The sequence below is a fragment of the Dromiciops gliroides genome, chromosome 1 (genome assembly GCF_019393635.1).
Source record: "Dromiciops gliroides isolate mDroGli1 chromosome 1, mDroGli1.pri, whole genome shotgun sequence".
Taxonomy (NCBI): Eukaryota; Metazoa; Chordata; class Mammalia; order Microbiotheria; family Microbiotheriidae; genus Dromiciops; species Dromiciops gliroides.
Window position 1 is genome coordinate 178407852 of NC_057861.1, and position 18596 is coordinate 178426447.

The 18596-nt window shown below is 38.6% G+C and overlaps 1 protein-coding gene across 1 annotated transcript in view; it reads right to left on the bottom strand.

Annotated features, from left to right (window-relative positions):
• DTNBP1 (dystrobrevin binding protein 1) overlaps positions 1-18349 on the bottom strand; it is a 192859-nt gene extending 174510 nt beyond the window's left edge. The window contains exon 1 of the mRNA XM_043979355.1: positions 18154-18349. Coding sequence (XP_043835290.1) covers positions 18154-18209 — 56 coding nt within the window. The 5' untranslated portion in view covers positions 18210-18349. The remainder of the gene's footprint in view (positions 1-18153) is intronic.
• Between the last annotated feature and the right edge of the window lie 247 nt (positions 18350-18596).

Genomic DNA, 18596 nt, shown 5'->3' on the forward strand with positions numbered 1-18596 from the left:
GAGAAAACTGGAACATTAATGCATTGTTGGTGGAGTTCTGAATCGTTCCAACTGTTCTGGAGAGCAATTTGGAACTACGCCCAAAGGGCTATAAAACTGTTCCTACCTTTTGTTCCAGCAATACCACTGCTAGCAGTCTGTATTCCAAAAACATCCAAAAAATGGAAAAGGACATATTTGTACAAAAATATTTATAGCAGCTCTTTCTGTGGTGGCGAAAAACTGGAAATTGAGGGAATGATCATCAATTGGGGAATGTCTAAACAAGTTGTGGTATTTGAATGTACTGGAATTCTACTGTTCTATAAGAAATGATGGGGGCAGCTAGATGGCAAAATGGATAGAGCACCAGCTTTGCAGTCAGGAGTACCTGAGTTCAAATCCGGCCTCAGACTCTTAACACTTACTAGCTGTGTGACCCTGGGCAAGTCACTTAACCCCAATTGCCTCACTAAAAAAGAAAGAAAGAAAGAAAGAAAGAAAGAAAGAAAGAAAGAAAGAAAGAAAGAAAGAAAGAAAGAAAGAAAGAAAGAAAGAAAGAAAGAAAGAAAGAAAGAATGAAATGATGAGTAGTTGGATTTCAGAAAAACCTGTAAAGACTTACATGAACTGATGCTGAGTGAAGTGAGCAGAACCAGGAGAACACTGTACACAGTAATAGAAATACTGTGTGATGATCAACTGTGATAGACTTAACTCTTCTCAGCAATACAATGATCCAACCCAATTCCAAAAGACTCATGATGGAGAATGCTCTTCACATCCAAAAAAAGGACTGTGGAATCTGAACGCAGACTGAAGCATACTATTTTCACTTTTTTTGGTTTTTCTTTCTTGAGGTTTTTCCCTTTTGTTCTGATTCTTCTTTCACCACATGACTAATGTGGAAATATGTTTAACATGATTGTACATATATAACCTAGATCATACTGGTTGCTGTCTTGGAAAGGGGGGATGGAAGGGAGAGAAGGAAAAATCCAGAATTCAAAATCTTATAAAAATGAAAGTTGAAAACTATTTTTACATATAACTGGAAAAAATATTAAGAGTGGAAAAAAAAAGCTGTTAACTGATATACGTAGCTGTCTCCCTTAGGGCAGTAGTGACCAGAATGAGGTACACAAGATGACCCACTGGGGTATAGAAAGAAATATTCTAATTTGTATTTTGATCTAAAATTAAGGAAGTAATCATACCTTATAAATATTTAATATAAGGACTGGAACTGGTGCCCTAACTGTATTCATGCAACAAGCTATGATATGTGATGCATGATACACAAGGCATCTTAAGGAATGCTCACTCATTTATTCACTTGCAGCATAAATGAAGTTCATGTGTGCCTGATTAAATGGATCTATAAATTATAATATCTAGTTTTAATTAAACAAACTCTTACAAAATGGACAAGTGGCTGCAAAGAAACCGTGAATTGAGAACAAAGGAATAATAAGAAAATGGTAGCGTTGATGCTAATCAGATCTGACAAGAAGTCAGCCAAATTATTCAAAATTAGCAAGATTATTTGAAGTATGGATTTATGTCCACTCTCATTAATGATGAACCTCACCATAAGTGTATATCCTGCCTTGAGATACTGGCTAATAAAAGCATAGAGTCATCATGATTATGATTAGTAAGACATTTAAAAATTAAGTATCTAGAATATGAAAACAAACTAATACAATGTTTTTTAGCTATGACATCTAATAAAGCACCTAACAAAATTTCACTATACTTAATGGCATGCACACAAATAATTATGTTAGAATGTAATAACATAGGTATAATGGAGATAGAGAAGATATTAGGGTAGGAAGGATATCTCCACTTCCTCTAATCTACCCACCTCACTCCTGCACAAGGGTGGGTTGATCCAGTCATGGATCTCAAGGAATAGAAAGTGACCCACCCTTGAATCTAACTACATCATTTATTGATAATATGCCACCTTCCCAATATACACATATACAAAGAATATAAAGAGACCTGTCACAATTGGCTTTGACAGCTATTCAATTTCTCAGGGCATAGGACACTTGCGAGGCAAAACAACACACTTGGTAGTTCTAGGATAACCAGTCCCATCCAGAAGTAGAGGTTTGTCAAAGAAGCCACAGTGGTTAGGGCTACTAATACTGTTTTAAAGTCAGGAGGACAAAGGAAATTACATCCTTTTTCAAATGCACACAAATGTAAAATGAGGATAATAGCAATTAAATAGGGTTGTTGTGAGGTTCAATAAGCCTCATATAAATGTTAGATATTTAATACATCAAGCTGTCATGTCGTATTGACTGGGAGATACTAACCTAGATGCCAAAAATTAAGAAATAAATTGTGTGCCCATATTATCTGCACAAGTATGGAATAAAGTTCATTAGTTTAACAAACCTATGTAGAGTGCTTTGATTCAACCATCATTTTATTAAACCCCATACAGGTATTACCAAACTTTGTGGATATTAAAAAGAAGTCACAGTGTCCTCAAATGATTTTTGCTTTTTACTGGGGAGGATATATGCAAATAAATAAATACAAATGAAATAAAAAGTAAACTTTGGAGAGGTAGTAGAACTAAAAAGGGGCAATAAGGAAAGGAAGCAGCTCAAGCCAAACCTGGGAGGAAACCACAGGTTATAAGAGGTAGAGGTGAAAGGGGGGAGCATCCCAGGCACAGAAACAGAACATTGAGTATCTGAAATGACAAATAGGGCAATCTGTATGTGAAGAGGAATAACATGGAAAGTGTGGAGAGATAGGCTGGAGATAGGTTATGAACGGTTTTAAATAGCAGAAAAGTTTGTATCCTGTTTTAGAGGCAATGGAAGCCAATTAAACTTGCTAACCATGGGAGTCACACAGTCAGACCTGTGCTTTAGGAATATCAGTTTTTCAGCTCTGCAGAGAATAGAATGGAGAGAATAGAGTCTAGCGGAAGGAAAGGGGTTGAACAATACAAGAGGTAGAGTCTGAATTAGGGTTAGGGAAAAATGAATGATGGAGAATGTCTCCCTGTTCCATATGCAGGTTCTAATGTTGGGTCCATAAACTTTTTTGTTTGTTTGTTTGTTAGCTGTTCTTTGATACAATTCCTTTTGTAATGCTATATATTTTATGTTTAAAAGCATTATTCTGAGAAGGGAACTAGGAGCTTCACCAGACTACCAAAGGGGTCCATGGAACAAAGAATGTTAAGAATCCTTGTCTTAATACTTTATAATACCGGAGGCAGCTAGGTGGTGCAGTGGGTAAAGCAATGGCCCTGGATTCAGGAGGATCTGAGTTCAAATTTGGCCTCAGACACTTGACACTTACTAGCTGTGTGACCCTGGACAAGTCACTTAACCCTCATTGCCCCACAAAAACAAAACAAACAAAACAAAACAAAACAAAACAAAACAAATATATATATATATATATATATATATATATATATATAGTAATACCAGAAAAAGTAAATGCATAGTTGCTAAGAAGATATTATTACAAAGTCTAATACACACTGTGGAGTTGAAAACACTCAACCCTCAACCTTATCAAAATAATTGAGTATTTTTACATTGCTGCAATGACTATAGTCTGAATTTAATGCTACAGTATCATATACTTACTAAAGTCATTTAAGGAAAAATAACAATCATTTTAATATTTTATTAATTTTAGAAAAATTCTTATATTTTCACATCAAATTTTATTGATATTTTTTTAAAAATTAGGAAAACAGAACTTCTGTAACAAGCAAATTTTTAAAAAGAATTTTTTTGGGGGGTGGAGCAATGGGGGTTAAGTGACTTGCCAAGGGTCACACAGCTAGTGTCAAGTGTCTGAGGCCGGATTTGAACTCAGGTTCTCCTGAATCCAGGGCCGGTGCTTTATCCACTGCGCCACCTAGCTGCCCAACAGGCAAATTTTTACAAGCCACTGAGTCTGTTTCTCCACCGTAAAAACTAAAAGTTGACCAGATAATTAAAGATTTCATCTAAGCTCTATGACTTATTTACTTTCCCCTTCAACTCATGAGTTTGAAGCATTCTATGAATTTAGCCCATCTGTACCTTTCTGACCCCACTCTTCTACTTAGCTTCACTTTAGTTCATATATTGTTTCCTCCTCCTCTGCCTTCTCAATGTCCTTCGGATTTCACAAGCCTAAGGCATCTCCTAAAGTGCCTGGCCCCTTTGGATCACCAAAGGAAGGTTATAGAGGGAAGAGGTATCAAGAGCTCTTGGGAGTCAGAATTTGCATGGACACTTTGGCAATCTCTTTGCAGTTTACTGGTGTAGGGTCCAATAGAAACCCTTGGAGCTGCTCAAACCATCCCATGTAGTTAACTCCTAATAATATCAGATCCCCAAGGAGGTAAAAGATATTTCTTCTATAGTAATGAAGATGAAAAAAGTTAGAGTCCTTTGTTATATCTGTTCCCCTTAAAACAACCCAGTATGGCTTATAATAAAGGTAGATGGCACTGTCAGTTTACCATGGATTACAGAGAGCTGAACAAAGTCACTGTGTTCATCAGTACAGTAATTCTTAATATCATCAATTTTGTAAAGTAGGAACCCAGGCTCAGGGTGAGTAGTATGAACTTATGGCCCTTACCAATGCTTTTTTTTCTCTTCTTATGACTGAAACTAGTCAGAAATAAGTCCCTTTCACCTGGAAGAATCCAGTATATTTTCCACTGTCTTTCCCCTTTACCTTATACTGCTGGGAAAGAAGAAGCCATGATAAATGAACACCTACATTGGGTGATGGCACATATGAAGGGCAAAAGGTGAGAAATCAACTTTAAGAAAAACTAGGGTCCAACTTATTGTCAAGTTTTGGGGAACTGTCAGTAGGGAAATCCCAGAAGATTCTGAACATAGTGTGGAATAAATTATTGAGACCTACTTCCTCACAATCTAAGGAATCCTAGAGGCTTATTAGACTCTTTGGGTTCTGAAGAACCCACATTCCTCATCTGGATAGTCTGATGGCTCCCATTTACTGAGTCACCTGCAAGTCCAACTCTTTCAAATGGGGCCCAGGCTGTAGTCCCAGAAGAACTAAACAAGCTGTCCAGTAGTCTCTCCCCTTGAGCCTTTATGATGCTCCATGGCCCATGTGTAGAAGGTCTCTGTCCATAAAGAGGAGGTTATGTGAAGCCTTTCACAGGCATCAAAGGGTGGCCAGAATGACTGTCATGCTTCTGGAACTACAAGTTTTTCAAAGTGTAATAATATTTTATTTTTCCTCAATTACAGGTAAAAACAATTTTTAAAGACCTATTTGTACAAAAATATTTATAGCAGCTCTTTTTGTGGTGGCTAAGAATCGGAAATCAAAGGAATGCCCATCATTTGGGGAATGGCTAAACAAGCTGTAGTATCTGATGGTGACGGAATGTTACTGAGCTATAAGAAATGACAAGCAGGATGATTTCAGAAAGACCTGTATGAACTGATGTACAGTGAAATGAGAAGAATCAAGGGAACATTGTGCAGAGACAGCAATATTTTTTGATGCTGAACTGTAAATGACTTAACTATTCTCAGCAATACAATGATCCAAGACAATCCCAAAGGACTAATGATGAAACATACTATCCACCTCCAAAGAAAGAAATGATATTGATGGAACATAGACTGAAGCATGCTATTTTTCACTCTCTTTCATTTTTCTTTTATTCAAATTGTCTTGTGCAAAATGACTAATAAGGTAATATTTTACATAATTGCACAGGTATAACCAATATCTGGTTGCTTACTGTCTCAGGGTGGGGGTAGGGGAGGAAGGGAAGGAAGGATAAAATTTGGAACTTAAAATTATAAATAAAAATGTTTTATTAAAAAAATTTTAACATTCATTTTTAAAACTCTTGATTTCTAAATTCTCTCTCCTCTTCTTTCCCACTGAGAAGGCAAGCAATTTGATATAGATTATATGTGGGTAGTCATGCAAAACATTTCCATATTAGTTATGTTGTGAAAGAAAACAGAGACCAAAAAAAATCAAGAAAAATAAAGTTTTAAAAAGTATGCTTCAATCTGTATTCAGACACCATCAGTTCCTTCTCTGGAGAGGGGCAGCATTTTTCATCATAAGTCCTCTAGAGCTGTCATGGATCATTGCATTGCTGAGAATAGCTAAGAAATTCACAGCTGATCATCAATATTGCTGCTACTTTGTACACAGTATATTTCACTTTGCATCAACTCATGTAAGTCCAGGTTTTTCTGAGAGCATCCTGCTCCACCACAATCACATACTATCCCCCAATTTACAGGCAATTCCTCAATTTCCAAATTCTTTGCCACCAGAAAAGAGCTGCTACAAATATTTTTGTACGTGAAGGTCATTTTCGTTTTTTATCTCTTTTTGGATACAGACTTAGTAGTGGTACTGCTAGGCCAAAGGGTTACTATACCATTTTTGAAAAGCAGATGCTCACTTGTTATTGGGCCCTACTTACTACTAAACAGATGTAGAATCACCCTTTGTTCAGAATTATTTAATATGAGTTAGGTGAGAGGCTTCTCTTGTTAAATGGAAGTCATATACTGAAAATCGTACTTGCCTGGGTCACTCCATTTAGTGTCCTTTACAAAAAGGTTGAGACTAAAGACCTCTAGTCCAGGTCTGGAATCCTACCTCCTCCACTATCCCAACAGGCCTCTAAAAGGATAATTAGTGTCACCCCCATAATATGGTTCCCAAGAAGGGGAAAACTTTAGTGGATAACTTAGGGAACACTGACCTATAATCCTAAGGATTCTGAGGTACAGTTTTCACCTGGTTTACTGATGGCTGTATCTACTACATGAGAGTGAGACACAACTAAACTTCAGAGGCCGCTAATCTAGTAATAGGAAAGGAGGTCCAGGCTGCATTTGAGGGATAGGACAGAAAATATCTTCATCTACAGTGATTCTTGGGTAGTGGTTGTGAAGCTGGTCACATTGTCTGAGGCCTAGTAAGAACAGGTATGGCCCTTTGGGGTCAAGACTAATGTAATTTTGCTGATATTAAAACTACATAATTATTTGTAGGGCATATTAGCACTTATCAGAAACAACATATGTTTTCCACTGAAAGACATCATTACAAGAACAGCAAAGGGTAGGCTGTGGATTCATTGCTAATCTGAACTTTGAAGTAGTTATACCATGTTATGCTGGGCATGGAACCATGCAATCTTCCTAAGCATGAACCAACTTATTCATGCCTAATTGGGCTACTTGTGCCAATTGAAGGTTTGCTCCAGTTAATCAACAGCTGTATCAGCATACACATGGGTCAATGCCATCCTATTAAAGGGGAAAGGTTCTCTGGTCCATTAGTTTCTTAGATTCAGTCTTGAGGAAGACTTACTTAATGAGAATGGACTGCTTTTAGACAAAGTTCTTACTGATCTCTGGCTCTTTTTTTCATTCCTTCCCAAACACAGTCTTCTGGGCCCCAAGGTCCTGTACCTCCTCCTGAAGGGGTTGTATATACCCTGGAGAATTAGCTCAGGTTCCCCTCAATTGGCAGGCTTACATTCTTCTGGGATGGTTCAGATAACTCCTTTACAGAAAGGGACTGGCTAAGAGGTGCTATTGTTTCTAAGTGCCTTGCTTTTTTTTTTTTTTTTTTTTTTTTTTTTTTTGTGCAGGGCTATGGAGGTTAAGTGACTTGCCCAGGGTCACACAGCTAGTAAGTGTCAAGTTTCTGAGGCCGAATTTGAACTCAGGTACTCCTGAATCCAGGGCCAGTGCTTTAATCACTGTGACACGTCGCTGCCCCCAGTGCCTTGCTTTTTAACATGGAAGAAGTGAAACTGTTGCTAAGTAACTATGGTAAATATCTATTTATCTGGAAGAAGGGGGATCCTTTACCTAACTAGATAGCAGTTTTCTGTCTCTGGATGAAGCTGAGGAAGAACTCTTATTTAGCCTCTGTAGAAGTGGTCAGCTCTTCTGCAGAGGCCTCTAAAAGGACGGATGATGGGTGTCATTCCCATACTATGGTTTCCAGGAAGGGAAAAATTTTGGTGGATGAGTCAGGGAATACTGAATGAGTGATTACAAGGTATTAGAAAAGTGATTACTAGTTACTAGGTACTAGAAATGCTTAGATCCTGGGACAAATTTCATGCAAGAGGATTATGCCCTCTTAGACACTCTACTACAGATAATGCTGATATATGATGAAGAATCCATGACTATGATGGAGGTGTCATCATCTATGCTATGGCTCCAGAGTTCCTGGTGCTGCTACTGTTCACTGTCATCACTGTAAATCAGGAAAGGGGAGATGAGGGAAGAAAAGGGAATGAGCATTTATAAAGTGCCTACTATGTGCCAGGTACTGTGCTAAATGCTTTTTACAAGTATCATCTCAACTCATCTCTTCAGGAAAAGCATTTCTGATCGTGCCAAAGATATTATAATCTATGTGCTGGCTTTGATGTTTCTAGTACTGCTCCTATTCACTGTCACCATCTTACATCTGGAGACCCATTGTAAACTGCAAATTTGAATTCGGCCTCAGTGATTAGCTAAGTGTGTGGCCCTGGGCAAGTGAGAATTCCTTTCCTAGCCTCAGTTTTCTTACCTTTAAATGGGGATAATAATAGCACCTACCTCAAGGATTGTTTTAAGGATCAAGTGAGATAATATGTAAAACATTTTAAAACCTTAAAATACTAAAATACTTAACAGCTAGTTATCCTTTTGTGGGTTCAGCTGCTCCAGGAATTACTGCATTATTTGGAGGGGTTTGGGGGAAAGCTCAGGCAAGTTACTGCCTTTCCTCCTCCATCTTGGCTCTGCCCCTAAAATCTGGTTATCAGCATTATTATTTTATACTAAACCATAAAAGGAAGCACGGATTATAATACTCAAAACAGCTGCCAGTTCTTCAAGGTACCCCACCACTCCCAAAGCATCAAGTGTTAACAACAGGAGATAAGTATACAATGCCACAGGGAACTTTGAAATCTAGACAGTTAAACATGAAGAAGCTAATATGAGTTTTTATACTGGTAAAATGCACTGAAAATGCTTCACCCATATCTGTCTATATCAGCAGTGCAGTACCGTGAAAAAAACACTGAACTTGGAATCATTTCATTGTTTGTCCTTCTTTCTCGAAGAAGACCATGACACTGGGGTAACAGGACCTGATACAAATTCTGATTCTGTCAATTACTATTCTGTGACCTTGAAAAAGTCACGACCTCTCTGGGCCTCACTTTCCTCATCTCTAAAATATAATGGTTGTACTGGAAGACGTCTTGGGTCCCTTCCAGTTCCAAAAGCCTATGAACTCTCCTTTACTGTTCCCACTTTATCAACTATTGGTCTGGTGAGCAGATCTGGTATAGTAAATTCCTAAATAACTAATATTTCCCCTGCGGCAAATCTAGATTTGTTCTGTCACATGAGATGTCAGTCATTAGCAAAATTTCATTCTATGTCAGCAGTAGGATTTTAGTGGCTCTGTCAGACCCCATCTCCCTATATATCCTACTATCTGCAACACCTAATTGATGCCAGAAATTCTACAAAGATCTCATTCCTTTAGGCTTTGCCTGTAATTATTTAAGCATTATGAATCATTTACACTTAATTGTGAATGAATTTAGCAAATACTGTTCAGATAAGGGAAGGTGCCCAGAACTTGGGTAACTAGGGGGGCTTTAGAAGGAAAGAAGATGCCACTCACAGGGCAGAAGCTTTCTGTTTTGAAGTTGTGCTAAGATCTAGCCTAGTTGGAAAGTTAACAAATTTTATTTACATGACAAACTTCAAGAACATAGGGGACTAGACACAGGAAGCACCTGCTCATCACACTGATGAATACTCCCAAATGGACCCATAATTAGACTGCTGGGTTTTCCCTCACCTGCATGGTTTAAGTCTAGGCAGCTTTAATTTGCCTTAGCATTGCCTCAAGGGTATGAATCAAGATGAGAGTCATTACAGGGCACATACTTCAGCTTATAGCTGACACTCGAAGATCATGCCTATAACAGTGACAGTAATACTGTTCGATGAAGAACTGTGAATATCTTAACTATTCTCAGCAATATAATGATCCAAGACAACTCCAAAGGACTAATGATAAAGCATACTATCCTCCTCCAAAGAAAGAACTGATATTGATTGAACACAGACTGAAGCATGCTATTTTTTCCTTTATTTCTTTCATTTTTTCCTTTTATTTGAATTTTCTTGTACAAAATTACTAATATGGTAATGTTTTATATAATTGTACATGTATAACCAATATCTGATTGCTTACTGCCTCAGGGAAGGGAATGGGGAGAGAGAGAAAGAGGGATAAAACATGGAACTCAAAACTTTAAATAAAAATATTTATTATAAAAAATGATATATGGGAAAGATCCTCCAGGTAGCTCCAAAATTTCAGATTGTTTCTAAAGAGAAGTACATACTGAAATCAAGATCAAGATGAAGGTGCCCAAGTTAATTCACTCCCATTCTCAGACTCTTTGACCCAAGACCCAGTTGGATCCCAAAAGAAAAATTTAGGATTTTCAAGCCTTTCCCTGTACTAATCCACCTTTTTATACCCCTTCAACACTTTGACTTCATCAATGTAATCTGTACCAAGGGAGAAAATAGCTATAGCTCATTCTGAGTTGTATCTGGATCACTGTATATTAAAAAAACATATTAAGAATAAAATTTAAGAATCAGACTGGGAGAAGAATGGGGAAGTGTTTGGGTGAAAACCAACAGATAGGACACCATCTAATATTAGGATATTCTACAGACCAGTTGGATAGTAAAAAGAAATACAAGGCAGAAAAACAGGTTATAAGTCTAGAACAGAGGCATGACATAGTAGTTATGGGGGACTTTTTCATTATTCAGATATCTGCTGGAGCTCTCAATCTCTAACAAAAACCAAGCAACTAATAATTTCATAGTTCACCTTTATATTATCCATCAAAAGGTGGGGGAACCAATCCATGAGGGGAACTGCTATGCTAGACTCGATTCCTCCTAAAAAGGAGGAAAAAGTTGATGAAAAAGAAATGATAGGAATCCTAGGCTGATTTTTTTGAGGAGTAGAAATTTGAGGATAGTCTGACATTCACCCTAAATTAGGGGAAAATAAATTCCAAAAACTCCAGGGAATAAAAAAAAGATAGCCAGAAATTCTTTACAAAAAAATCAGCCTAGGATGAATGGAAAGAACCCAAGAATTAAACTGTGGAGTAACTAAGAAAAACAATACTGATAAGGAAGAAAGAAAGGCATTATTTAATGAACATGATATAGATGCAGAACTAAGATTACTTTTTTATAATTTTACTTTAAAATTTTTGAACTTAAATATCAAACAAAATGAGCATTTCCAAATGCACGGTAGAAGAGAAAGTTATATACAGTGTGACTCTTCTATACAGATGACTTTTCTTTTTAAATTATATGATAAATTCAACATGTAACTTTCAATACTACTCTGTTTCTGTGTTGGTCTTTCTGTCCTCTTTTCATCTGTGCGTTTTAAAAAAAAAGCTTCATTGAGCTTCCTTTCTCTCTCTCTTTTTTTTTTGGGGGGGGAGTGGGAGGAGAAACTACCCTATCTATAACTTTTTTTTTTTTTTTGGTGGGGCAATGAGGGTTAAGTGACTTGCCCAGCGTCACACTGCTAGTAAGTGTCAAGTGTCTGAGGCTGTATTTGAATTCAGGTCCTCCTGAATCCAGGGCCAGTGTTCTATCCACTGCACCACCTAGCTGCCCCCTATCTATACCTTCTTAAGTCACGGTCACACATTTTTCCATTGGAAAAAAATAAAAACTCTCCTTACAAATATATTTAATCAAGCATAACAAAATCTCCCCATTGTCCAAGTAGCATCATGTTATTTTGATTACCACAGTTTTGGAAGAATACTGATAAGCTGGAAAGCATGCAAAGGAGATAAAGGAGTATGCAGAAGTACTTCAAAATTATGTCACATGAAGATTGGTTGAAGTAACTGCGGATATCTAGCCTAGAACAGATCTAGGCAGGATATGATAACCATCTTTCACATACTTGAAATCAGTTATGTACAAGTGTAACTAGATTTTGCTTTTTAAGGCCCAGAGGATAGAAGTAGGAGCAATGGATGAAAGCGGCAGGGACAAATTCAATCGGGAGAGAAAAATTCCTAACAATTATAACTATCCAAAAATGGAATGGTTTACCTTGGAAGGAAGTAGGCTGCCCCTCAGTAGAGATCTATTATCAAAGTCTGGATGACCAGTCCCTGGGTAGGACTAGAAGGCTTCTGAGGTCCCATCCAATTTAGACTCTGAAAGATCTTGGCATATGCACGAAAAGATTCTATGTAATAGGACAGTCTTTAAAGCTATATTTTGCTGTGAGTTAAATGCTTTTTCTATAATAAAAAACAAATACCAAACAAATCAAACAATAAGAATCAAGACGTTGTTGTGTTCTATGTGCTCTTTAGTCAATTATATTACTATGAAGATGTGTTCTATCATAAAGAACTGTTTGTAAAGCCTGTTTCCCTCCTATTATTTTCATCAACAATAACCTTTTTATGTGTGTAGCTCATTCTTACAAAAAGGAAAGTAGACATCTGGTTCAAGAGGTAACAACATTAATAAGAATAATAGTTAACATTTATATAACATTCATTATGTGCTAGACATGGTGCTAAACACTTTATAATTATCTCATTTGGTCTTTACAACAACCCTGCCAGGTAGGTTTCTATTATTATCCTCATTTTACAGACGAAGAAACTGAGACAAACAGAGATTAAGTGACTTGCCCAGGGTCACAGAGCTAATAAGTGTCTGAGGCCAGATTTAAACTTCGATCTTCCTGACTCGAGGCCGGGTATTATATCCACTTTACTACCTAGTTATTAATGATTTCTTAATCATCCCTTTGCGGGTAATAATGTTTTCTCATTTTTTCCTATTTTCTTAGTACTTTCTCCTTAAATATCTTTTTTTTGTTGTTATTTTTAGATGCTCAATAAGCATTTATTGAGCAAATTCAAAAATTTTCAATTTTTTAAGAAGCAATTAAGTGAGCCCTATTGATTGAAACATTAAAATGAAAACTTATGAGATAAATTTAGAAGAGAAACCCACCAATTTTAAAAACAATGCAGACCACATTTAAAACAGGTTTTTTTGGACCATTCCAGTTTCAGAAAAATAAAATTTATTCAGGATTAATTGATAGCGTAATTAAACTTTCTGCCTATAAATCACTAAATTCAAGATTTATTTCTTACCATTTTTTGAAAGTTGTTTAGGAGCGAAATCTTCAAGTTGATTAATTAATATTTTACATTAATCTAAACATAGGCTGAACTCTTTCTTTCACCCAATACCTTGGTTGAGTAAAACAAGAGTACAATGAAAATAATTTCCTTTCAGAGGCATCTTATTTTAGGGTGTAAGTCTATATTTGGGAAATTTGGAAAGAAAATGATTGTGATATCATTCAGCTTTTGTTTTCACAATGTGGTGAGCATGGAGAAGAAACTTAATAAATAAATCTTCTGTGTGTGAAGAAATTCTACTCCTACAATTAAAGATGAGTTCTAAGTTCAGGGCAGGTAGCCTATACACTAACATATATAGTCTATGCAATTTAGAGAACTAAGTATTTTTACTAATATCCAATAAAATCTATTTCCAGTAAAAATGGAGGGGAAGGAATATTAGGCAGATTATAAACTTATGCATAAAATCATTTCATTAAATAAAAAGGAAAGCTCACCTTGGCATTGCTGAAAGAGGATAAGATTGGAATTCTTCAATCAAAATCATGTTCAATGTTTAAATATTTAGTATAGATAATAATACCATGTCTTCCTTAAATTTACTTTTTTTTTTTTTTAATGTGAGGCAATTGGGGTTAAGTGATTTGCCCAGGGTCACACAGCTAGTAAGTGTTAAGTGTCTGAGGCCGGATTTGAACTCCTGAATCCAGGGCCGGTGCTCTATCCACTGTGCCACCTACCTGCCCCCTTAAATTTACTTTTAATGTAGATTATGGTAAAGGAACAAAGCAGATAATCATACAACCACATTTCCCCAAGCATTAAGGGGAAAATAAGATGTTTTAACAGGGCAAGTTAAAAGTTGTAACTTGAAATACACTTAAATATCTTTTAAAAGTATTATTTAGGGGCTAGGTGGCACAGTGGATAAAGCACTGGCCCTGGATTCAGGAGCACCTGAGTTCAAATCCAGCCTCAGACACTTGACACTAGCTGTGTGGACCTGGGCAAGTCACTTAACCCTAATTGCCCCACAAAACAAAAACAAAAAGTATTATTTAATGCTTTCAAAATGTTATCACTTACAGCATGGAGAGATTTCCTTATTGTGTCCATGGTCTGGTCCAGTCACCCTTCCTACTTCTGTTTTAAGTGCCATTTCAATTTCCTCAGATACCACATGAGGAAAGGAGTTATTAAAGTCCAAATGTTATGGCTTTGTCACAGATAATGAAAAGATTATAGAACTGCAAATTAGTTCCACTTTCTATTTGTTGTCCACCTACTGGTTTTATCCATAAATGCTCTTGGGATGATATGGCTCAATTGGGTCTCAGAGCACATTTTCTAAATATGTGTTTTCATGTGTACTGTTCTTTCTTATTTTATGAGTTGAAATAGTTCACAATCTTTTTTTTAATAGAATTTTATTTTCCAAAATATATGTAAAAACAAAATTTTAACATCTTTTACCATCCTTCTCCACAATATTTTGTGAACAACTTTGTATGTGGAAATGGAGTTGCCTTTGGTTACCATACTTGCCAATTACTTTCTGGTTAAAATGGTTGAGTGCTTTTGGCTTCCTTATTATGGATATTCCTTTACACTGGCAAGCTTTTACAGGAAATGGTGATAATCCAAATTAAAATAGTTCCCTTTTTTTTACTTTTCTCATTTTTTGATATAAATAGTCCATTCCAATAGGTCAGGTTGAAGCTATTATAGTAATTTCTTATCTTTATTCAAATCTGATGTTAATTTTTACCTTTTATTAACTAATTGTGCTGACTATAGACAGCAGATTCTTGTAAAGGTTCCACATGGTAAACAGCTGTTTCTTGTCTATTTTCTTATTTTTGAAAGGTAATTTGGTGCTCACTAGGTCCACTGCTTTCCAACTCATTTTTCATGGTATAAGAATGAGATGTTTATGAGTAATCCATTAAGTCTTTGATTTCTTCTCTTCTCAAACTTGAGTTATATTTTTCACCCTCACCTCTTGTGTCCACATTTACTCTGGAGTTAACAAGCATTAAAGTAAAGGTTGATTTAACCAAAAATAACACAAGAATCAAAAATACTTACACAAATTCTGTCACCAGAAATATCCTCAAGTCTATCCCTACTTCAGTATATCCTCTACACCACTACTGCCAAAGTGATTTACATTAAGTGCAGATCTGACCATGTTAAGCACTCAATAAAATCAAACACGGGGGCAGCTACGTGGTGCAGTGGATAGAGCACCGGCCCTGGATTCAGGAGGACCTGAATTCAAATCCGACCTCAGACACTTGACACTTAACTAGCTGTGTGACCCTGGGCAAGTCACTTAACCCCAATTGCCTCACCAAAAAAACAAACAAAAAAATCAAACATGACCTCCTCTAGTTAGCTTTTTTTTTTAAATCAATCAACATTTATTAAGTTTATTAAACATATATGGAGCGGGTACTGGGGATACAAATATAATGAAGGAAACACTTTAGAGAGGGTAGAAATATTTCATTTTCTCTAAAGAAAAGGGGGTGCTCTATTTAGCTTTTAAAGCCCTTCACAACCTTGCGCCTATCTATCATTTCTCCCTCACTCTTTCTCTCTCTCATGCAGCCAGACTGCCCTTTTCTCTGTTCCTTACATATGATACTGAATCTCCTATTTCTCTGCCTTTGCACTGGTTGCCCCAACCCCCATCCCCCTTGGAACACACACTCTCATTACCTCCTGAAAGAATCACTCTCTTCCTTCAACATACAGCTCAAGCACCCCCTTCCACATGAAATTTTTCCCAATCCCCACAACTACTAGTTCCTTCATTCTCAAACTACCTTGTATTTAACTAATCTTTACATCTTTGTATTTATTTGCCGTATTTATAGACTCGTCTCCTCAATTAGAATGTAAGCTTTTTGTAGGTAGGCACTATTTCATTTATTATTATATTTATATCCCTGGTATATGGAATAGTGACCAAGTATCATCTCTGGCACGAAATATTCTTACTGTGTATTTGATCTGGTCTGGTCCAGCTACTTTTCCCTGGCTGTTTTAAATATCATTAAGTACTCAATAAATGCTTCTGGTTGATTTCTAGCATAGAAGAAGCTACCAATGCTCATAATAGATCCGTTCCTTCTCTAGCTTCAAATATGTGCCACCTATTAGTTAACAGGCTGGTGGCGTCTCATTAGTTTGTCAGTTGACTGGAAATGGGTAAAACAAACCAAAGGTAGGGGTTTGAATCCAGTTTGAAATGATCCCAAGGGAGGTAGCCCTGAACTGGCCTCAGTTTAGATAATCCCTAAATTGAAAGATCAGTTTTAAAAGCTGTCCCCTTCAGAAGTTCCTACCTGTATAGATGCAAGCCCACATATATAAAATGTCAATTATTATTAATCCTCTTCATGCCAAATTCCTATAGTGCCACCCAGACATGGCACTGGTGGTTCTGTACTAAATACCCATCAATATGCCCCATATGAGAAATATGACAAGCAATCCATAATTTTCAGCAAATTGAAAAGCTTAAAATATCAGAGGCAGCTCTAACACCAGCACTCTCTTAGTTCAGGTTCCATTTTGGGACAAAATGAAACCTTTGTAAATCATTCAAAAAGCAACCAAAGTAGGCTTACTCTGCCCTAATACCCCAATTGCCTCACTAAAAAAAAAGAAAGAAAAGAAAAGAAAATATTATTGGGGGGGAGGGGGAGGTCTATAGGCTCACCAGTTTGGCAAAGGAGTTCCTGACAGAAAAAGTTTCAGAATGCCTGGACTAGATGGTCACTGGGATCCCTTCTAGTTCTAAATCCAAGATCCTATTAAGTTATATCTGAAATATCCAAAAAAGAAGTACTGGTTGGACATCCTTTCAAAGAAGTGACTTATCTTCTATTCTATAAAGAAACTTCTAAAGCAGCACAGACACATACTACTTTGAAAGGGCCTCACAATCAACAGTGTTTTTCCAAAGGAATTTGCAGCTAAACATGACTGACAGATGCCATTTCAAAGAGGTGCAAAGACAAAAAAAGCATAATACGCATTAAAAGTTTTCTCCTAATATTTCAAACTTCCAACTTCCAATAGGAACTGCCTTAACGTCCAAATTATTCTTGCTTCGAGCAGGCTATAAAACACCTCTGGGAGGTAAAGACCAGAACAACCCGAAGGCTGGACCGAAGTAACCGCAGTGACTCAAGTCAAACTCTGAATGGGCATGAAGAGCCAGGGGCCTGCGGCAGGAGGGCAGATTTTCAGGGAGAGGTGCTACTGCCCTGGGGTAGGCTGAGGAATGGGGAGAGGGAGGAGGGGTGAGGAGGAGGGATGGGGAGCGGTGTGGTCCAGGCTCTAGGCTCCCTCCTCTCAGAGATGATGCCCGTTCCCCCGGTACAGAGACCACCCTGCGGGGCAGTAACCTCCTCTGGGGGACAGCGCTTTACTCCGTCAGTGTTTCAACCCTGGGGTTTAGGAGAAGGGGGGAGGGGGACGGGAGGAGGAGGGCCGTTCACATGACTCCCCGCAGTCGGGCGGATGCAGAGGACGGGGCAGAACCAGGGGCACCGGCTCCGCACTCTGCGGCATCACGGGGACGGCTGGAGGGAGGCGCGCTCACGCGGGGAGGGAGGGGAGGCGCGCTCACGAGGAGGGGGGGCGGGGGAGGAGGGGCAGGGCTAAGGTTGGGACAGAAGTTGCTCCGGCTCCTGCGGACTCGAGGAAAGTTCGTGGCGCCAGTTCTTGCTCCCGGCCCGGCGGGAAGCAGGGCTGGAGCGCCGAAGGAAGGGCTCAGAATAGAGGCACCGGCATCGTCGTTTCCCCGTCCCTGCTCCCTGCACCTGAGGCCCCTGCAGCTCGGTCCACTTCCTCTCCCTCGCCCGCACTTTACTCACCCGGAGGTGAAATCCTGCTGCACACTAAGCAGCCTCTCTTTCAGAGTCTCCAGCATCTTCTTCGCCGCCGCCGTCGCCGCTGCCGCCTCTGGGGGGTCTCTTTCTCTTCTTCCTCTTGCTTCCCCTCCCCTCCGTCTGGGGCGGCCCCCTACCCCACAACTGTCACCCGCATACACATCCCCACGCCCTGGGCCCCGCCCCCTCACACCGCCCCGTGCTCCCAGCGCGCCGCCCTCAGCTCAGTCCCGCAGCCGCAGCCCCCGCCTTCCGCGTTCTCCGCCCACCCCACCCCCGCCTTCTCTAGTAGCCACGCCCCCACCCCAGTCCCCGCGCAGCCGTAGTAGCTACAACCTTGGCTCAAAATTCGCTGAGGCTGCAGTGAGGCTGACTGGTAATCCTAGGTTGGCCTGAGAAGGTCGCATCGCGCGTGCGCGCCCTCGCGC